Source organism: Dipodomys ordii, unplaced genomic scaffold (genome assembly GCF_000151885.1).
Source record: "Dipodomys ordii isolate 6190 unplaced genomic scaffold, Dord_2.0 Scaffold37, whole genome shotgun sequence".
Lineage (NCBI taxonomy): Eukaryota > Metazoa > Chordata > Mammalia > Rodentia > Heteromyidae > Dipodomys > Dipodomys ordii.
In genome coordinates this window covers 14,482,064-14,504,077 of record NW_012267253.1, presented here as the reverse complement: position 1 = coordinate 14,504,077, position 22,014 = coordinate 14,482,064, and the positions used below count along the sequence as shown (strand labels likewise).

Here is a 22,014-nt window from a genome sequence, read left to right as displayed (position 1 = left end):
ATGGGGCCTGAATTCTGGTCTGGTTGCTGTCCCTTACCTCTTCAGCTCAAGGCTAGTGCTCTACCACTTGAGCCACAGTGCCACTTCCGGCTTGTTCTGCATATGTGATGCTGAGGAATCGAACCCAGGGCCTCCTGCATGCAAGGCAAGCACTCTACCACTGAGCCACCTTCCCAGCCCCATGAAATTATATTTTTAAAAAAATATTTCAAAGATTTTAAGTTTGGGTTATAACAATTACAGGACTTGTTTTGTTTTGGTCGTGGGACTTGAACTCGGCATGAGCACTGTTCCTTGAGCTTTTATGCTCAAGGCTAGTGCTCTGCCACTTGGAGCCACAACTCCACTTCCAGTTTTCTGGTAATTAATTGGCTAGAAGAGTTTCACAGGGGCTAGGAAGGTAGTCCAATGATAGAATGCTTGCCTTATATGCATGAGACCCTGGGTTCGATTCCTCAGCACCACATAAGCAGAAAAAGCCAGAAGTGTCTCTGTGGCTCAAGTGGTAGAGTACTAGCCTTGAGCTGAAGAGCTAAGGGACAGTGCCCAGACCCAGAGTTCAAGCCCCACGACCAACGCCCTCCCCACCCCCCCCAAAAAAAGAGTTTCACAGACTTTCTTGCCCTGGCCGACTTTGAATTGCAATCCTCAGATCTCAGCCTCCTGAGTAACTAGGACTGCAGGTGTGATCTACCAGCTCCAAGCAATAATAAAGTGTGGTGTTGGTTTTGTTGTTTTTTTGTTTGTTTGTTTGTTTTTGGCAGCACTTGGGATTGAACCTGGCGTCTTATCCATGCTAAGGAAGTACTTTACCTCTAAGCCACACCATTAAGTCCTGTATTATTTTTTTTTCTGCATGTATACTGGTGTTAGGGCTTGAATTCTGGCTAATTAGCTTTTTCACTCAAGGCTGGCACTCTAGCACCTCTACTTTGGGCTTTTTGGTGTTTAATTGAAGAAGAGAGTCTTCACAGACTTTTCTGCATAGGCTGGCTTTAAACCTTAATCCTCAGACCTTAGCCTCCTGAGTAGCTAGGATACAGGAATGAGCTACCAGTGCCGTTTTATCTCGTAACTGGAAAATGTGAAAAGTTGTGAGTTCAATCTTAATGTTTGAAATAAACTAGTAAATATAAAAAAAACTAGTAAATATATATTTTAAAAAGATTTTTACAATTTTGAGTATTGACAGCATACATTTGTAATGTTCTCTGTTCTTGGAGTGTAGTTCAGATGCAAGAGCAAAAGAGTAGTTTTTTGTGTTTTGTTGTTTTTTTTTTCAAGTGCAGAGTGATGATTTGGAACAGGACCAAGGAAGAATTTTAGGGGAATACAATGGGGATCAGTCTAAATAGGCACTTAGTTAAATATAATGTTGCAGAGTAAGAAACAAGGAAAATTTGTGTTCTTTTAGAATTTTCCCACATTCATATGTAACAGTATAACAGACCTAAGGAGTCTGAACTTGAACATTCTTAAGTTTTTTAGTTCAGCGAATTTCTAGCAATATAAAGCAAATATTTTCTGAACTTAATGTTTTGTTTTTTGAGAATCTGACTATGTATCTCAGGCTGGCCTCAATTTATACCCTTACACACCGTAGTCTCAGGGTGCTGGGATTACAGACAGGAGCCACTATACTCAAATCTCATGTTTGTTTGTTTGTTTTTAGTTTTTATTGAGTTATAGAGGATTTTATTGTTACATTTCCGCATGTTAACAATATGCTCTCATCAATCTCACCTCTATTACTCTCTTCCTGCACCTTTACCTTCTTCCCAAAACAATGTCAATAGTAAACCTTACCTTTTAAATGAACATACTGCTTATTTCATGTGTAATAATTGTGACTTAACATGAAAAAATAGTATAGTATCTGACATATAAGCTCAATAATAACTATTTACAGCCATCTTTACTAGTACTGATACGGTCAGGATTTTCATGTTTTCCAAAGAGAAAGCAAAAGGTAGAATTTTTGTGGAAGGCCACAGAAATAGTGAACAGTGAAGCCATGAGTAGCACTCTGGTCCTTATTCTACTCTACACTTAACTCTTAATAGTACCAAAATATATCACAGACTTGAGAATACAAGACATTATTATTATTTGTGAGCAATATCATCATATGTCTTGGACTATATATTTTACTATATTATATTTTTAAAATCTCCTTCCAAAGAAGTTTGTCAAGGAAAGGAATGACTGTACTAAAGGGATAAGTACATAATTTGCAGTCTCACTCATTTTCAGACTTTTAAATTCATTTTGAACTTGCTGGTATTTTGTGTGGAGAGAGTGAGAGTGTGTGTGTGTGTGTGTGTGTGTGTGTGTGTGTGTGTGTGTGTTATTCTGGCTAATAGTAGAATCTCTGACTCTGAAGTTAATTCACATTAATGTAGTAGGTCAATATTAAGGGGAAAAATAAAATCTACTGACTTACAAGTTTTTGGTTTTTTTTTTTAATATGTTACAGGTAGGGCTGGGAAGGTAGATAAGTGGTAGAGTGCTTGCCTCGCATTTGTGAGGCCCTGGGTTCGATTCCTTAGCACCACATAAACAGAAAAGGCTGGAAGTGGCGCTGTAGCTTAAATGGTAGAGCGTTAGCCTTGAGCTGAAGAACTGAGGGACAGAGTTCAGGCCCCACGACCGACCAATTAAAAAAAAGTTACAGACGCCTATGAAAATGATTTAAAACTGGAAATCCTTTCCTCAAGGTATTGCACACCAAGTTTTAAATACAGTTTCATGATACCATATCCATCAGGCACCAATAGCTCACACTTGGAATTCTAGCTACTTAGGAAACTGAGATCTGAGGATCATGGTTTAAAGCCTGCCCAGTCGGGAAAGTCCCCATCTTATCTTTCTTTTTTTGGGGGGGGTCCGGTCGTGGGGCCTGAACTCAGGGCCTGGGCTCTGTCCCTCAGCTCTTCAGCTCAAGGCTAGCGCTCTACCACTTGAGCCACAGCACCACTTCCGGCTTTCTTTTTTCTTTTTGCTTATGTGGTGCTGAGGAATCAAACCCAGGGCCTCAAGCATGCAAGGCAAGCGCTCTACCACTGAGCCACCTTCCCAGCCCCCCATCTTATCTTTCTTAAGTTATCCACCAAAAAGCTGAAAGTAGAAGTATGGCTCAAGTGGTAGAACACTAACCTTGAGCAAAAAACTCAGAGCCCTTAATTCAGGCCTGCCTATCTTGAAAACATCTATTTTTCTATTTTGTGACTGTGCAGTTCACTAAGGGCTAAGTTAAATTGTCAAGCTAACCTAGTCCTTGTCCTCCTTATTGTATCCTGAGGTTAAATATGGACATATTTTTCACAGTTTTAAAGAATTCTACTAAATGTGAATTTTTTATTTTTGGTTTTTCGGTTTTGTTGGTTAGCCTTGAGGCCTGAACTCTGGGCCTAGGCGCTGTTCCTCAGCTCAAGGCTAGCACCCTACCACTTGAGCCACAGCGCTACTTCCACCCTTTTTCTTCATATGTGGTGCTGAGGAATCGAACCCAGGGCCTCGTGCATGTGAGGCAAGCACTCTACCACTGAGCCAACTTCCCAGCTCCAAATGTGACTTTTTTTAAAAGATAGACTCCCTATATATAGCCCAGGCAGAACTCTGTATCCCTGCCTGCTTAGAACACTGGGATTGCAGACACTAAAGGTACACCATCATTCTTGTCTGTGTATTAGTTTCTGTAATTTTTTTTGTTATTCTTGCAAGCTCATTGAGATCTAGTTTCTATAGGAACACAGTAGTAATTAAATATTTCAGTTAGGAAAACTAACCTGATTTTAGTTTAAAGAGACAATATCTGAGAGAGATGAACCCATTTGCTATGCACAAATGGGCAGATGATGTAACACAGAGTTACAGTGGTTGAAAGTCCACTTTGTTTAAAAAGAGACTTTCATGCAAAGAACTGAGGTTGGTTGTATATATGTCTTAGAAATTTGTAGGAAACTCTGCTATTTGACACTTTATATTATTTTTTGTGTTTTTGTTGTTTTTTGTTTGTTCTTTTTGTGCCAGTACTGGGTTGGAACCAGAGCATGGGCCCTGTCCCTGAACGTTTGGGCTCAAGGCTAGCTTCTACCATTTGAGCCTCAGCTCCACTTCCAGCTTTTGGTGGAAGTCTGAGATGAGTCTCAGACTTTTCTGCTTACATCTGTAGTCTATCTACTTGAGAAGCTGACATTATTGAGATCACAGTTCATAGGTGAGACCGTCTTTTTTTTTTTGCCCAAGTTGTGGGGGTTGAACTCAAGGCCTGGACTCTTTTGCTCAAGTCTAGCACTCTACCACTTTGAGCCACAGCCTCACTTCTGTTTTTTCTAGTAGTTAATTGGAGATAAGACTAACCAACTTTCATGCCTGGGCTGGCTTTGAAACATGATCCACAGATCTGAGCTAGGATTCCAGGCATGAGCCTTGGCACCTGCCTTTTAATTCTGTTTTAAATATTTTTTGTATCAGCAGCTCACACCTGTAATTCTAGCTACTCAGGAGGCTGAGATCTGAGGATCGAGGTTCAAAGCCAAACCCAGCTCAAAGCCAAAGCCAGCCCGGGAAGAAAAGTCCATGAGGCTCTAATCTCCAATAAACCACTCAGAAAACCAAAAGTTGCACAGTGGCTCAAGTGGTAGAGTGTTTGCTTTTTGCTGAAGAGCTAAGGAATAGCACCCAGGCCCAGAATTCAAGCCCCATGACCAACCAAAAATAAATATATTTGTACTATTCTCTTCTTTGAGTCTTTGATCAATGGAATTAATACTTCTGCACAGGCTTCTTCTGAGTGCTTAATTAAAACTGAGAAGTAAAAATGGAAAAGATAGGGTAAAATTTCTCACCCAATTAGAGTAGGACCCTACAATGAAGACAAGTTTTACCACATTTTAACTGAAGATACACTAATGTCCATTCTTAAATTTGGCTTATCAGAAGAGTTAGCTGGAGATGGGTATTTGTGGCTTATATCTTTAATCCTAGCTAATTCATAGGCAGAGAAATGGGATCAAGTTCAAGGCTGCCCATGTGAAATATTTGGGAGGCTATACCCATTGGTGACAGCACAAATAAAGAGGGATCATAGTCTTGGGCCCACCCAGATATAAAAAAAGATCCTAAAAACGACTCAAAAAGGGTTAGTAGAGCACCTCTTAGCAAACACACAGCCCTGAATTAAAACCTCAAGCCAGGAAAAAGGAAAAAAAATATGTATACATACACACACACAAACACAAATAAGGATTCTTGAAGCTTACGCAAGACCTGCTGCTTGAGACAGGCTTGGGTTATATTTTTAACTATTTTCCAAGGTCATTCCTCTTTGCATTGAAAAGGGACTTTTAAATGTAAATTCCTATTAGTTTCTGGGATTTTGATTGGATCAGAAGAATGAATGTTAGGTTATTAACAGGAAAGTATAAAACAAGGAAATTATGGAAAAGAGCACTCTATTACCTTATGTTTCATTGTTTATCTAGACATTGTCTTAGAGACAAAATAGAAAGGGCTTTAAATCCCAATATGAACAGTTTTTTATTCCATTCTGTAGTACTTATGATCTCTGAAATGGATTTGAGAAGAAATAGGGTCTTCTTTGTTTGTTTGTTTGTTTTGGTGTTGTTTCTGGAACCTGAACTCAGGACCTGGGCACTGTCCCTTGAGCTTTTTTGCTCAAGACTAGCACTCTACCACTTGAGATACAGCTCTACTTAATGTCTGTTTGATGGTTAAATGGAGATAAGAGTCTTACAGGGACTTTTCAGTGGAACTGGCCTATAACTGTTGATCTCAGATTTCAGTGTCTTGAATAGCTAGGATTACAGACATGAGCCCACCTCACTCTGGGTCTGTACTTTGTCAGATTTTTTTGTTAATGTTTACTAACTGTGAGGTGACTGAATAAAAAAATACATGGCATTCTGAGGGGGAAATAACATTTTTTATTGTGGATTGCTGTAGCCCAACTATTCTGATAACAGTGGACGAAGTACTTTAAAAAGGGTTGCAGCTAAGTGCAAATGAAGTTATTGGTCAGATTGGTATTTGCACTCCTAGTGTTAGCTGTTAGCCATATGAGTGAAAGGTAATAGCTCTGAAAAAGAGTTAATGCTCCCAAAAAGTTGAGTTATTAAAAGGATAGTTATAAATCAGATTTGTGAGCTGGGCACCAATGGCTCATGCTAGCTACTCAGGAGGATGAGATCTCAGAATCATGGTTCAAAGTCACCTGGGCAAGAAAGTCTCTGAGACTTACCTTCACTAAAAGGCAGAGAGTGGAGCTGTGGATCGTTCATGTGGTAGAACAAACACTAAGCTTGAGGAATAAAAGCTCAGGGACAGCACCTAGGCTCTCCCATGCTAAAAAAAAATAATTAAAAATTAGATTTGTATTCATTGATATTAATGGGTATATTATGCCCTAAGTTTATATTAGGTTTTAAAATGTTAACTATTAATATGGAGCTATTATAGTTCAAACATATTATTTTGCTGTTATATAATCCTTTTACATTTTAGTGTGTTTATAAAAACTATTACTTTACTAACATTCATTTATATAATACACTGTAAGTTGACATGCACAATCAAAAAAATCTTTGGAGACTACTGTTTATGAAGCCCTTTTGAAGCCAGCTCGTAAGAAGTGCCCTAATGCTTTAGCCAACTCTGATTAGAGAAGCATTTGGTTTTATTTATATATATGTGTGTATTTTTTTTTTTTTTTGGTCGGTTGTGGGGCTTGAACTCTGGGCTTGGGCGCTGTCCCTGTGCTCTTCAGCTCAAGGCAAGGGCTCTACCGCTTGAGCCACAGCGCTACTTCCAGTCTTCTAGTGGTTTATTGGAGGTAAGAGTCTCATGGATATTCCTGCCAGGGCTGGCTTTGAACCGTGATCCTCAGGTCTCAGCCTCCTGAGTAGCTAGGATTACAGGCGTGAGCCACCGGCGCCCGGAGTGGTTTTATATTTTTTCTGTACATGGAATTTCTTAGTAAAATTATGTTTGTAAAAACAGCTCTATTTTTGAGTCATGGTGGGAGCAATTGAAGAACCTGGTAAAATTTTACAATGATAAACTTGGTGACAAATTTATCTGTCAAAAATAGAAAAAAAGAAAGAACACAAGATTTCAGCTATTCTTATCTGAACATCTTTTAAAATTGAAGCAATTTTAAATTTTATTGTATGTCCTAAAAATTGTTTATTTACATACTACATAGTGCTTTTAGTATTTTAATTTAAATATAAACGTTTCTAGTAACAGGAATTTGTAACCTTTTTCTGAAAGTATAACCTTTGAAGAAGGATATAATTGAGGAAATTCTATGAAAAGTAAACTTTGAGTTAGTATTTCTATAACCTGGCCTGCCAGTAGAAAGTTTAGCTTCACTATTGTAATTCCTAAGGTTCTATGAGCCACCTTCCCAGCCCCCTAAGATTCTAAATATCTTTTCCAAATTAAAAAAAAAAACTAAAAGCAATTAAATCATAGCATATTTTTAGATATTAGCCTACTTGTACTTAGTTGACAACTGGCTAAACAGAAAGGATAACATGGCTTCCTTAACTATATAGGTGGTTGGAATGTCTGCATTGTAATTTTGACCACAAATAGCTAATTCTTGGCGATATAAGTCAAGATCTATGAGCTTCTTTATATTATAAATATATATGTATATGTTTATATGTGTATATATAAGTTCATAATGTATTACATGTTACAAAACATAGTATATAAAGTGCAGTATATTATAATATTTATAATACGTATGTGTAGTGTATAATTACTATATAGCTTTGCAGTGTCAGTGATTGTTCCTTGTGCTTATCAGAGTGCTTTTATCATTTTTGTCATTTGCTACCCTATTTCCAATTCTCTATATTTTCTAGGTATATCCTTTCTATTGTCATGATCTTTTTTTTTTTTTTAAATAGGATACATTAATTGTTTGGTCAGAAGCTGAGAACTATGATCTGGCTCTAAGTTTTCAGGAAAAAGCTGGCTGTGATGAGATCTGGGAAAAAATTTGTCAGGTAAGGTTCTTTTTATGTTTATGCTTTGACATTCTTGATTTTGTTTTTTTTCCTTCCAACTTCAGTAATGTATATTAGAATATGAAAGGGCTGGGAATGTGGCCTAGTGTGCTTGCCTAGCATGCATGAAGACCTGGGTTCAGTTCCTCAGTACTACATAAACAGAAAAGGCTGAAAGTGGCCCCTGTGGTGAGCAAAAAGAAGCTCAGGGACAGTGCCCCAGCCCTGAGTTGAAGCTACAGTGTTGGCAAAGAAAAAAAAAGAATGTGGAGAGTAATACATTAGTATGAAATTTTGATAACCTAGGCTCTAAGGAAACTAGAGTCTCATGTAAAGTAGGCAAGCACTCTGCTACCAAGTTACGTATCCAGCCCTGAAACCTTTGTATATTTTGCAACTAATTCTTTAACCTAAAAATTCAAAAACAAAAGCCAACTTTATCATAATTATTTTACCACTTTAGCTTTTTTTTTTTTTGTCAGTTGTGGGGCCTGAACTCGTCCTGGGCATTGTCCGTTAGCTCTTCAGCTCAAGGCTGAAGAATCTGCTGAGGAATCGAACCCAGGACCTCATGCATGCAAGGCAAGCACTCTACCACTAAGCCACCTTCCCAGTCTACCACTTCAGCTTTTGATAGCATAATAAATATGATACAGAATGACAAGAGCTTTTTTAGAAAATGGAAGAAGATAGTAAGATATCTGGATTTCTTTTTTCTTCTAATATTTGATCATGTATTTATCTAATTTTGTAAATACCATGTGCCTGGCATTAACTACCAAAAGTAAATCATGACTCTAACCCACATGGAACTTTTAGTGTAGCAGAATATGCAGTAACTCTTAAGTAGCTTTATTTTTTAACATTTTTATTTTAGAACATTAAAAAAATTAGCAGATAATACACTATTACTGAGTACTTCTTTAAGCTCCTCAAATTCACATAATATAGTAGGATTAGCATCTCATGTTAGTATGAAACATTTGTTGCAATTATTAAGCTAATAAAGGGTTTTTTTAGTTAGTTTTATGGATCTAAGCACAAAGCTTTCCCCTTCTGTTCTCCCAATAATAGTATCAGGCAATGTACTAAAGTTGCTCAAGAAAATTTAATACAAATCTGCCTGTTCCCTATGACATGTAAACATGGATCTTTTCCTAACTGGAAACAGATGGTCTACTTCTTTTCTAACACATCTTAATATTCATCATGTTACTGGAGCATTATTAATATACATTATTAAGCGGTAGAATTCATACATTTTCTTAGAAATTTTTGCTGAAATTTGTCTCTTACTGTTTTTACTCAAGTAGTTCAGGAGGTCCTCAAGACCATCTCAGGTTCAATAATTCATTGGAAAGTCTCAACTCATCAAAATTGGCTGGTTATAGTTCATTACAATGAAAAGATACAGATGAGAAATACGAAATGGGACAAGGAGGAAGGGTTCCAAAGAGCTTAGGTTTCTAGTTGTGACTCCTTGTACAGTCATACAGACAGCACTTTATCCAGCAATGATAGGTAACAGCATACATGGTTAGTATTACTAACCCAGACAGTTTATCCAAACATTTGTGTCCAGGGTTTTTTTTGGAAATCAGTCATGTAAGTTTGGTTGATGTTGACCTTTAGCTTCCCACATCTCTAGACTAGATGTTAAATTGTAGTCTAAGCTCCCATCAAAAAAAGACTTAGCATGGAATAAGTGTACTAGCCCAAGATCCCCAGGTAAAAAGTCATTCCTGTAAGACAGGATATTCCACGTGAAGAGGTGCTACCTTTCATAAAATAGGCAAAAGCCACACCTTTGGGCAAGGCAGAAGAGCATCTTGTCAATGATCATATTTGTCTATTTAGTGTTTCATTTATATGACAGTAATATCACTGAAATTTGAAGGAGCTAGTATGGGTTAGGCAAATAACTAATCTGTTCTATAAAGCCATCACATTTTTCTACTATTTTGATTACTCATTTCTTTCCTTGATCTATTGCAGTATGTACCATATAGTAAGTTGGTACAGAACACTTTGGCATAGAAATGAGCCAACAATTGACCAAATCCAGTTCTTCCTTGGACTAGTCATGTTTCATTCATTTGTCTTTTTTTCAGAGAGAAGGAAGGTTGGTTGGTTGGGTTTTTTGTGTCTTGTGTCTCAGTACTATGGCTTAAACTCAGAGCCTCAAACTCTTGGTCTGCCTTTTCTGCTCAAGACTTGGGCCACACCTCCAGTTAGAGCTCTTGTTGCTGGTTAATGGAAATAATAGTCATGGATTTGTCTGTCTCAGCTGGCTTCTAATTGTAATACTCACCCAGCACTAACCATAGCCACCAGCACCCAGCAAAGGCCAATTGTTTTCTGTTGGTGTTAAATCCTCAAGAAGCTTTATTGAAATTTCCCAGTACATTTGGCCATCATTATCAATATAAGATTTTTGTTCAATAGAAGAAAGTGAATCAATAGCATGGTTTTACCATATCATAGTATTGGTAATAGGTATAACCTGAAAAGTAAATACTGACATTTTATAAGACTTCTACTCAGACATTTTAAGTCTAATGCTTCACATTGTATGACAAAATGTCCCCCAGAACAATGTCATTCCTCAAAGTTTACAGCCTCTCATGCCCTAGTCCATTCTGAGACAGTAAAGTAAACATGATTTCACTTTTCTAAGCATCTGATATAATTGTTAACATTGTATGTCCTTTGTTTTATTACCCATGTGTTTGTTCTTGTGACCGCTATACTATTTTCACTTTTGGAAGGATCATTTAAGTTCCTAGGCAACTTAATCATTTATTTTGTAATATTTGTTATTGCTGAATATACATTGAGTTTAACTACTGTGTGGTATTCTAGAGAACTGTAAACTATGTTTTATTCTTCAACTCTAGATTGAGTTGGTTTTTCTCTATTTTATCAATAATTTTATCAATTGTTAGTGATTATTTTATCAATAATGTGTCCAGTTTGAGACAGCAAGGAACTCTGCTCCTGAGGCCCTCTTAGTCACTAAACTGATAGAATTAATGTTAATGTTTCTAAGCTCATTGCACAATGGGAAAAAAGGATGGCATACCAAGAACTCTGGCTTTATAGTTCCATACAAAAATTATAGATCTTTTTTGTTTACAAAATATTTCATGTAAGTAATTTCACTGAGACAAAGAACTCATTTCAAAGGGGACAGAACCAGAAATAAGTTGACTGGCATGCTTATGGCATGAATGACAGAAACAATGATTTGGGGGTAGAAACAGAAGTGTAACCTTCCACCAAATTCAAATTTGTTAGATATAGTGGTGGAATTATTAAACAATTACTCAGTATTCTTACCTGATTTGCATGACTGACTGTAGATCTGCTTCAGATCAGCTGATTGGTTAATTTGAAGTTATAATTTGGAAATTTGCAGGTGAAATATTTATAATCATTACTTAATACTAAAATAACTGACTCTAAGCTTGGTATATGGCAGGCCCACCAACACATTTAATTAACAGTGACTATATTACTACTATTCATTCAATTATCAGTTAATTTATTTCCAGAATGTTGAGTTTTTTATATTCTGAGATTACCAGCTATACTTTGTTTCAAAGGTTCAAGGTAAAGACCCATCAGTAGAAGTCACCCAGGACCTCATTGATGAATCTGAAGAAGAGCGATTTGAAGAAATGCCTGAAACTAGTCATCTGATTGACCTGCCCACCTGTGAACTCAATAAACTTGAAGAGATTGCTGACTTAGTTACCTCAGTTCTTTCCTCACCTATCCGTAGGGAAAAGCTGGCATTAGCCTTGGAAAATGAAGGCTACATTAAAAAACTACTGCAGCTGTTCCAAGCTTGTGAGAACCTAGAAAACACTGAAGGTTTACATCATCTATATGAAATTTTTAGAGGAATATTGTTCCTAAATAAGGCAACTCTTTTTGAGGTGATGTTTTCTGATGAGTGTATCATGGATGTTGTAGGATGCCTTGAATATGACCCTGCTTTGGCTCAGCCAAAAAGACATAGAGAATTCTTGACCAAAACTGCAAAGTTTAAAGAGGTTATACCAATAACAGACTCTGAACTAAGACAAAAAATACATCAGACTTACAGGGTACAGTATATTCAGGACATCATTTTGCCTACACCATCTGTTTTTGAAGAGAATTTTCTTTCTACTCTAACATCTTTTATTTTCTTCAACAAAGTTGAGATCGTCAGCATGTTGCAGGTAAGCTTCACAATTCTTTTCCATAATACTTTGATCTAGTGTTCAAAATGATTTATTTATTTTAAAATTGTACTGTGAAACATCGAAAATGTAACTTCATTTACTGCTTTATTCCTCTTTTGTGTTACTGGGGTTGAACTCAGAATCTTGTGTTTTCTAGGAAAGCTGTCTACCACTTCAGCCAGGCTAGTACTTTTTGTGTTTATCATTTTCAAGATGAGGTCATGCTTTTTGCCTAGGCCATGATCCTCCTAATTTTGCTGAGATAATAGGTGTGCTCCACTATGTCCAGCCATTGGTTAAGATGAGCCTCAATTGAAATTTTAATTACAATAGAGTTGTCAGTTTTTCATTATTCACCAGTAATGGATATAAAAGGAGTTAAGTATATGCAGTAGGTTGGTTCCTTTTATAAAACATGGGGCTTTGTCATTCTGATGCAGGGTCTTGCCACATGGTCCCTCCTGGCCTCAAACTTAGAACCATCCAACCTACTTAGCCTCTCAAGTGCTAGATGCACCATCACATCCAGCTTTTTCTTTTTTAACCATGCTCTGTATTCTAGGATGTTATTTTACTTAATAATAGCAAAACAATTGCAGTCTCAAGCCATTATGATAAATTAGTCATGTTCTAGTTAATATAAAGGCACCAGTATCAGACTGTCAATGGTAGCTTTCACATGACTGTTCTTCACCCTTTTTGTTGGTCATGGGGCTTGAACTCTAGGCCTAGGCGCTGTCCCTCAGCTCTTTTGCTCAAGGGAAGCACTCTACTACTTAAGCCACAGTGCCACTTCTGGTTTTCTGGTGGTTTTATAGGAGATAAGAGTCTCACAGGCTTTCCTGCCTGGGCTGGCTTTGAACCACAATCCTCAGATCTCAGCCTCCTGAGTAGCTAGGATTACAGGCATGAGCTACTGGCACCAGGTTTTCTTCACACTTTTTTTTTTATAACTAGCTTTTTTAACTTTCTTTTTTGTGCCAATCCTGGGGCTTGAACTTAGGGCTGTCCCTGGACTTTTTTGCTCAAGTCTAGCAATTTAACACTTGGGCCACAGTCTCATACTTTGCTGTCAAGGCTTGCTTCGAACTGCAATTCTTAGAACTCAGCCCCTGGAGTAGCTAGGATTACAGGCAGGAGCCTGTTGTTTGTTTCTAAATCTATAATCATAAGTCATAAATATATTTTATATTTGAATAAATTATACAAACTAAATCATAAATATTTGAAACAATTTGTGTTAATGTATAAACAAAAATGTGTATGAGAGCTGTAATATAAATCAAGAGCAACTTTAAAAAAATATTTTCTAGTACTTGAGATGCATTTTTTTTAATCAGCCAAACACTGTAAGCTAAATTATATTTTCAAAAATATACAAGAAGGAAAGAAATTAAGGTAATGACCAATTGCCAACTACTCAGTGAAAAGCCAGAAGTAGAACTGTGACTCAAGTTATAATGTGCTGGCCTTGAGTAAAAAAACTAAGCGATAATACTCAAGACAGAGTTCAGACCATAACTAACACCAAATCAAAAACCAACAGGTGTTGATGGCTCATTTCCTAAATGGCTCATTTCTACCAATTCTGTGTAGAAATTTTTGGCTAGGTTTTAGGTGTTTCCAGACATCCTTCTCTCCATATGACATGCATACCTCTGGATTTTAAGATGAATTTAATATACTGTCACATGACTGAGGTAAGTGAAAATTTACACGTTTTATCTAACTGGACTAAAATAAGGTAGGGCAAAATCATAAAATGTACATGGGAATAGTTACCCTAACCATATACCTAATTTCAGATTGAGCAACTGTGCTTAGAATTAAGAAATAAATATTTGTTAATATTTTTGTGCTGGAGGTTGAGCTCAGGGGCTCAACTCTTGCTTGGCTTTTTTTCCCCTCAAGGTGAGGGCTCTACCATGTGAGTTGCCTCTACTTCCAGCAATTTGCTGGTTAATTATTGATGAGTCCCATTTTGGGGCTGAAACTTTGGCTTAGTGGTAGAGTGCTTGCCTAGCATGCATGAAGCCCTGGGTTCGATTCCTCAATACCACATACACAGAAAAAGCTAGAAGTGGCGCTGTGTCTTAAGTGGTAGAATGCTAACCTTGAGCAAAAGAAGTTCACGCACAGTGCCCAGACCCTGAGTTCAAGCCCCAGGACTGCCAAAAAAAAAGAGTACCAGGTGTCTCCATGGGCTAGCTTTGAACTGCAATCCTCAGATCTCAGCCTCCAGAGTAGCTAGGCTTATAGATATGTAATCACCACAGCCATACTTTGCAAAAATGAATTCTTAAAATCCAATAAAAGAGGCTCAGACCTGTAATCCTAGCTACTCAGGAGAATGAGATCTGAGGATCGTGGTTCAAAGCCAGAAGGGGCAGGAAAGTTTATGAGACTCATATCTCCAATAAACCACCAGAAAACCGGAGTGGTGCTGTGGCTCAGTTATTAGAGCACTTGCCTTGAGCTAAAGAGCTGAGGGACAGCACCCAGGCTCAGGAGTTCAAGCCCCATGACTGACCACCCTTCACTCCCCCCCCCCAAAAAAAAAAGCCAAGTAAAATGTGGTTATTTCCATCTAAACAGCTATAAGGTATGTGTTTTTTAAGACATCACACATTCTAACTTAAAGCAAACCTATGAGGAATAGTTGTCCTTTTTATAAAATTTGTTGTTCTCTTAATTTTTTAATTATCTTCAGTTTTACAAAGGAGTTGCCATTCAACAAAGCAGTTTATGAATACAATGCATATTGATCACTTGCTTATTTTAAAGCTGGAAGTGGTGCTGTGGCTCAAGTGGTGGAATACCTAGCCTTGAACAAAAAGCAGCTAATGGTCTATACCCAGGCCCTGAGTTCAAGACCCAGGATTGGCAAAAAAAAGAAGAAATTTCTAATTTCATTTACTAATTGAATATGTAAAATATTTAAATCTTGTTGTTGTTTTTTTTTAAAAAGCTGTTATGTGATTCTTAGTTCATACAGTATTTTGAAGGACTCATATATAGGACTTAATATATTTAATCTTGTAATTTGGTAGACAGAGTTTTTGTTTTTTTGCCAGTCCTGGTTCTCGGCCTGGGTTCTGTCCCTGAGCTTCTTTTGCTCAAGGCAGGGTGCTCTAACACTTTTACGTGAGCTATAACACCACTTCCTGTTTTAAGAATCTCACAGTTTCTTGCAGGCTGGCTTTAAACCGCAATCCTCAGATCTTAGCCTCCTGAGAGGTGTGAGCAACCAGTGCCCAGCTGTATGTGAAGTTCTTGTCTGCAGAATCTGTGTTACCGTTACTGGTAGTCCTAGGCTACTAAGAGGCTAGTCCATCTATAAATACTGAATTCTGCAAGAAAAAATTTAAGTGGAAAATTGTATTTAGCATGGAGTTGACATTTTTTCCTCTGAAAATATTCTGAAAAACAATCTTTTAATCAGGAAAAGATGAAGATTTAGGAATGTGGGAAAAATTATAAAATTTTTTAAGATTTGATCATGGGAAACATGTACTTCCTCCTGAAAGTATTTGGGAAAAGTGGTTGAAAGGACAAATAAAAAATCACCTATACATTATGATCCTTTATATCCATAGTTCATAAGGTCCAAAAGGCAAATGAGGTAAATAAGAAAAAAAAATGGCACTGAGTCCAACTAATGAAAAGGTTTATTTCTCAGTGTTTATCTTTGAGTAGCACCTATTTGATGTCCAGTGGTAGCACTGGATATACTTACATACTTTTCTATAATTACACCTAGTGGTTTCCTTCATGGATTTTTTTTGGGGGGTGGGGAGTCGGTCATGGGGCTTGAACTCTGGGCTTGGATGCTGTCCCTGGGCTCTTCAGCTCAAGACGAGCACTCTACCAGTTAAGCTACAGCACCACTTCCGATTTTCTGGTGGTTTATTGGAGATAAGAGTTTCACGGACTTTCCTGCCTGGGCTGGCTTTGAACCGTGATCCTCAGATCTCAGCCTCCTGAGTAGCTAGGATTACAGGCGTGAGCCACCAGCTTCTTCATGGATTTTTTTGTTGTTTTATAGTACTGGGATTTAAAGATCAGGACCTTGAGCTTTCTAAAAGACAAGCATTCTACCACTTGAGCCATGCCTCCATCCTGCTTTTTGTTGATTATTTTGGGGGTAGAGTCTAGCAGACTTTCCATGCTAGCTTTGAATCTCTATCCTCTTGATCTCAGCCTTCTGAGAACCTCAGATTAAAGGTTTTTTGTTTATTTGAAGAGTTTTGGGCAGTACTAGAGTTTGAACTCAACTTTGTATAGTGGGCATTCAAGCTGCCACTTGAGCTATGTCTCCGGCCCTCAATCATCAGTTCTTTATAGTGAGGTTTAATTATATGTTTATGTATTACTAGATAATAATATAATCAAATTTTGGGAAATGACAGCATAAATATAACCTGTATATTTGTTTTATGAAGAAAATGTTACTGAATTTTAATCTTTAAGTGAATATAACTTCAAATGTTGATTAAAAATTTATAATTCTTGTGCAGGAAGATGAGAAGTTTTTGTCTGAAGTTTTTGCACAATTAACAGATGAGGCTACGGATGATGATAAAAGGCGTGAATTGGTAAACTGTTGTCTTTCTAAAAATTGTTTTTGTTTTTAGAAAGCTCTTACAATGTTCTGAGATGTGTGTGTCCATTTCCATGAGGGAATTTGAATGGCTTATAAATCCCCAAATCGGCTTATATAAAGACAGATTTATAAACTCATACATAGTTGTAGGTACTTACATAACAAAGATGCTTTTTAAAAAGATTTAAAGAAGTGCTTCTTACATGAATGAGAAATTGTTTCTTAGAAATTTTTTAGTGTGTTTAACTTTTCCTAAGATATAAATCATATTAGAGAAGAGAATAGTGATAATTGGTACCAAATCTTTCCTCATTTCCTCAAATAGATTTGGAAGTTTATAAACTAATGAAAAATTGCTGACTTGAAACGATGCAAGCCATATGTGATGTAGTTATTAAGAACCTACTCAGTTTTCCGATTTGCAAAATGAGTGTTTTAAACTAGAGAATTTTTTATATTCTAATTCTTAGAATTGTGTCATTGTCATAGAGACATTTGTGGGGGGAGGTCCTTTCCTGGTGCTTGAACTTGGCCTGGGTGCTGTCCCTGAGCCGATCTTTTTTTCAAGGCTAGTGCTCTACCACTTGAGCCACAGCGTCACTTCCAGCTTTTTCTGAGTAGTTTATTGGAAATGAGTCTCACAGACTTTTCTGTCCATCCTGGCTTCTAGCCATGATCGTCAGATCTCAGCCTCCTGAGTAGCTAGGATTATAGGCATGAGCCACCTGCACCCAGCTACAGCCACATTTTATTACAAGATTTCTGTGCACTATGCTGCATTTCAAGAGAATCAGTGTTGAGGAATAATGTAGAATTCACTTTTAATGAGGTTTGGTATCTTTTGTTTTTAAAGTGACAATATTTTTTATCATCATACCTCAGCCTCCTGTGTACTGGGATTATAAATAGGCACCACCAGTCATGGTGCTAGTGTTTCAGGTTTAGTTTTTTTGTTTTGTTTTTGTTTTAATTTGGGTTTTGTGCATATACTGGATTGAAATCAGGGCCCAGGCATGTCCCTTAGCTTTTCCATTCAAATAGTGCTGTGCCACTTGGGCTTATAGCTCTACTTCCTGCTTTTTGTGGATAAATTGGAGATAAGAGTCTCCCAGACTTTCCTGCCTGAACTAGGTTCAGGCTAGATCTGATCCTCAAATCTTAGCCTCCTAAGTAGCTAGAATTACAGGCATGAGCCTCCAGCACCAGCTTTGGAACTAGTTTTTAATAACAGTTTTCTGGCTTAATATGATATTCAATGTAAATTTTGAGGAGCAACATAGTATGAAAAGACAAAATCCTTTAGAAGGGTAAATTCCACAGTTTCAGGTAATATTGTGTGTGTTTCCATTTCATGGAGTTCATTTTGATAAATAATAATTTTATATTAGCAGAGGTACATAGGAATTGTACCTTTGTGTTCCTTTCCTAAGATTATCCTCCTTTGGTCTCACTGTGTGTGAATGCCTAAAGTTCTGTATGTTTATTTTCTAACTATAATTTTTAATATTATAGGTTAATTTTTTCAAGGAATTTTGTGCATTTTCTCAGACGTTGCAACCTCAAAACAGGGATGCATTTTTCAAAACTTTGGCAAAATTAGGAATTCTTCCTGCTCTTGAAATTGTAATGGTAATTATGTCTTTTTGTACTTTTAAAATTGTGAATTTGTGATTTATAATGTGCGTGGGATAATGAATTCATTGTCTTAGTTTATTATTCACTTGATACTGGATTTTACCACAAAAATTTCAGTTGTCAGTTATACTAATTTGTCATGTCATTATGTAATATTTGTCTATAACATGGCTTTAGGTGAATAAAAATCTAATTTTTTAAAGACTGAGGATATTGTGATTTATTGAAACCAATAAAATTTTAAGCGGAGTGAAGATGGATCTCATGGCTTTCAGGTTTCAGTTATATGCGTTTTATCCATTGGTATATACTGTCTGAAAATTTAAAATGAGATATTTTTAGGGTATTTATTTCTTGTTTCTATTCATTATTCTCTTATGCTAATTTTTCTTTTTCTTCAACTTCCCCTTGCCTCCGCATCCTAAGTGTTGGTATTAGAGGCATGCCCACCACACTCAGTTCTGTGACCGTTCTTAGATTTAAATTCTCCAGAAATGTATTTGTAAAATATTTCTTTTTTTTTTAATTTTTATTTTTTATTGTGAAAAAACTGTACAGAGGGGTTACAATTACATGGGCAAGATAATGAGTACATTTCTTATCAAGCATTGTAGCCTCCTCCTTTGTTTCCCCTTCCCATCCCTTCCCAGCCTCTCTCTGCCCCCTGTAAAATATTTCTATATGCACAAAACAGCAGAAACTTATTTGCAAGCTATCCCAAAATCTTAATAAAAACAAAGGAACAGATATTTTACATTTTGTATGCATATATGTTTATATGTAGTCTAATATTCAGGGTCTTGCACCTAACAGGCAAACACTTTATGAGCCATGACCCTCAACTGAAGAGATAACATATTTTGGTTATAGTACATTTTGTTATTTTGTTATTAGGGATATCAATCCTAGGGCATTTTACAGGCTAGGAAAACTCAAGATAATGATGAGCAAGAGCCTCACATCAATTCAATAGCTTAATCCAAAAATTTGAGAATACATGGATTTGGAAAAAGGGGGGGATTGCAGTAATAGTTTTTGTTAGCTATATCTGAATAACTTAGCTTTCCTTTTATCAGGGCATGGATGATTTGCAAGTTAGATCAGCTGCTACAGATATATTTTCTTATCTGGTAGAATTTAGTCCATCTATGGTTCGAGAATTTGTAATGCAAGAAGCCCAGCAGAGTGATGATGTAAGTAATAATACTGTTGTTCTTTGTAAATTGCCTGTGATATGGTGTTTGTAAATAATATTGTTTGAAAAAATCGTCATCAAATTATGGAGTGTAAAATTCTGATCAGTTGTAATATGGACAAGCTCAGTGTAAGTAACAGTTGATTTATTGGAAAAAAACAACTTGCAGGACACCATTATAATCAATAAATCCATTATACAGTTTTGTTTGGTTGGTTTTGTTTCTTTGGTGGATACCAAACCCAGGGTTTTTATACATGAGCAGGTACTCTGCCACTGACCTACATCCTCAGCCTGAGCTACAAAAGAATTTTATATATAGAGGCCAAGAAAAAATCTGGTGTTTAGAACCAAATGATACTTGGTCTTGCTTGTCTAAACCTCTAAATGTAAGCCTGAAGGTCTAACCTAAAATGATAATCTGTTAGAAGCTCCAGTGAAAGAGTCACCGATGATTTCTCTCTTCCACTGCCCTGTAAGCTGGTTTTGGGTAGGTAAAGAGAGAATGTTTATTTATTTTTTTGAACTTTGAAAAAATTGGAATGAAAATGTTTAAGCTCTTCTATTCTGTTTTTTTTCTATATATGATTCTGATTTTGTTTTCATTTGGTGTTTGTTTTATTATGTCCAAAACAATTTCTAATAGAAATGTTTTCTTATAGGATATCCTTCTTATTAATGTAGTAATCGAACAAATGATCTGTGACTCTGATCCTGAACTAGGAGGTGCAGTCCAGTTAATGGGACTTCTTCGAACTTTAATTGACCCGGAGAACATGCTGGCTACAAGTAATGTAAGAAATTACTCTGAGATAAAAAATGTTTCTGTCTAGTCAGTTTTATAATACAGTTTTGAAAAGCAAATTTATTCAACCAGCCTTAGTGTTCCTGCATTGAATCATACGACACTAAATGCAGACTGTACAAATTGTATTAAGGCTTTTTTGATGGTAGTGGTGGTGGTGGTTGTCATGGGCCTTGAACTCTGGGCTTGGGCGCTGTCCCTGCACTCTTCAGCTCAAAGCAAGCGCTCTACCGCTTGAGCCACAGAGCCACTTCCAGTTTTCTGGTGGTTAATTGGAAATAAGAGTCTCACAGACTTTCCTGTCTGCCAGGCTTTGAACCGTGATCCTCATATCTCAGCCTCCTGAGTAGCTAGAATTACACACATGAGCCACCGATTCCCGGTTTTCTTTCTTTCTTTCTTTTTCTTTTTTTTTTTTTTTTGAGAGAGAGAAAGATAGTTTTTAGTAGTAGGGTTTGAATTCAGGGCCTCTGATTACTAGGCAGGCACACTACCACTTAAGGCCTACATAAAACTTTTTTGCTTTTGGTAATTTTTTAGATATTCCACATTTATGCCCAGGGCTGGTCTAAAAACAAAACATCCCAATCACTGCCTCTTGGGTAGCTAAGATTACAGATATCTGCCATCACACTCAGCCTTCTTAAAACCTTAATAAAATATTGGAAATTTCTACATATGGCCCTTGACCTCTGTAAATTAACTTCCAAAAATTTTATATATAGCAATATGAATATGTTAACATTACTGAACTTTCTGCTTTAAAGTGAGCATAAAATGAAAGTTCTTAACTATAGTCATAAAAGAGTTTGATTCCAGTATATTAGTAATGGTTATCTCAGTAAAATTCCTTACAGAAGCTGGATACTTGTTGGCCCACACCTATAATCCTAGCTACTCAAGAGGCTAGATCTGAGGATCACAGTTCAAAGCCAGCCATGGCAGGAAAGTCTGAGACTCTTATCTCCAATTAACCACCATAAAACCAGAAGGGCACTGGGACTCAAAGTCATAGAGTGCTAGCCTTTAGTGAAAAAGCCCAGGCCCTGAGTTCAAACCCCCACCACCAACAAAAAACAAATAATTTCTTACAGACTAATGTTCACATTATTTTTCAATTGTTAGTAATTTGCTTGTAGGATTGTATAACTAAAAAAAAAGCATTACTTTCTAAATTTCCAAAATCTAAATTTTAAAATTTATAGAACAAATTAAAATTTCATTTTTCTATCTAATGGCCTAGTAATTATTCAAATTCAGATAGGTAGTAAAATCTGGGATTCCAAACTTTATAAACAGTTAACTTGGTATTACATAGCCTGATTGTTTGGGGGGTGGGGTGTTGGAAAAAAAACTCAGTGAGGGAAGGGGTGACATTGGTTGGTTCTTATCGCATTTTTGATTACCACCATCTTCAAAATAATCTTCTTGTAAATATCCTTGGCAAAATATTTTATGATGCTATCTGATCTTTTCCTTGCTTTCATTTTTATTTAATATACAAT

General features: G+C 36.7%; 1 protein-coding gene across 3 annotated transcripts in view; it reads left to right on the top strand.

Moving 5' to 3' along the window:
* Smek2 (SMEK homolog 2, suppressor of mek1 (Dictyostelium)) overlaps window positions 1-22,014 on the top strand; it is a 47,115-nt gene that overhangs the window by 6,033 nt on the left and 19,068 nt on the right. For all 3 annotated transcript variants that reach the window (XM_013017952.1, XM_013017950.1, XM_013017951.1), the window contains 6 exons: window positions 7,941-8,039; window positions 11,645-12,268; window positions 16,789-16,866; window positions 18,387-18,503; window positions 19,586-19,702; window positions 20,367-20,498. In XM_013017952.1, the coding sequence (XP_012873406.1) occupies window positions 7,941-8,039; window positions 11,645-12,268; window positions 16,789-16,866; window positions 18,387-18,503; window positions 19,586-19,702; window positions 20,367-20,498 (1,167 nt within the window). The remainder of the gene's footprint in view (window positions 1-7,940; window positions 8,040-11,644; window positions 12,269-16,788; window positions 16,867-18,386; window positions 18,504-19,585; window positions 19,703-20,366; window positions 20,499-22,014) is intronic.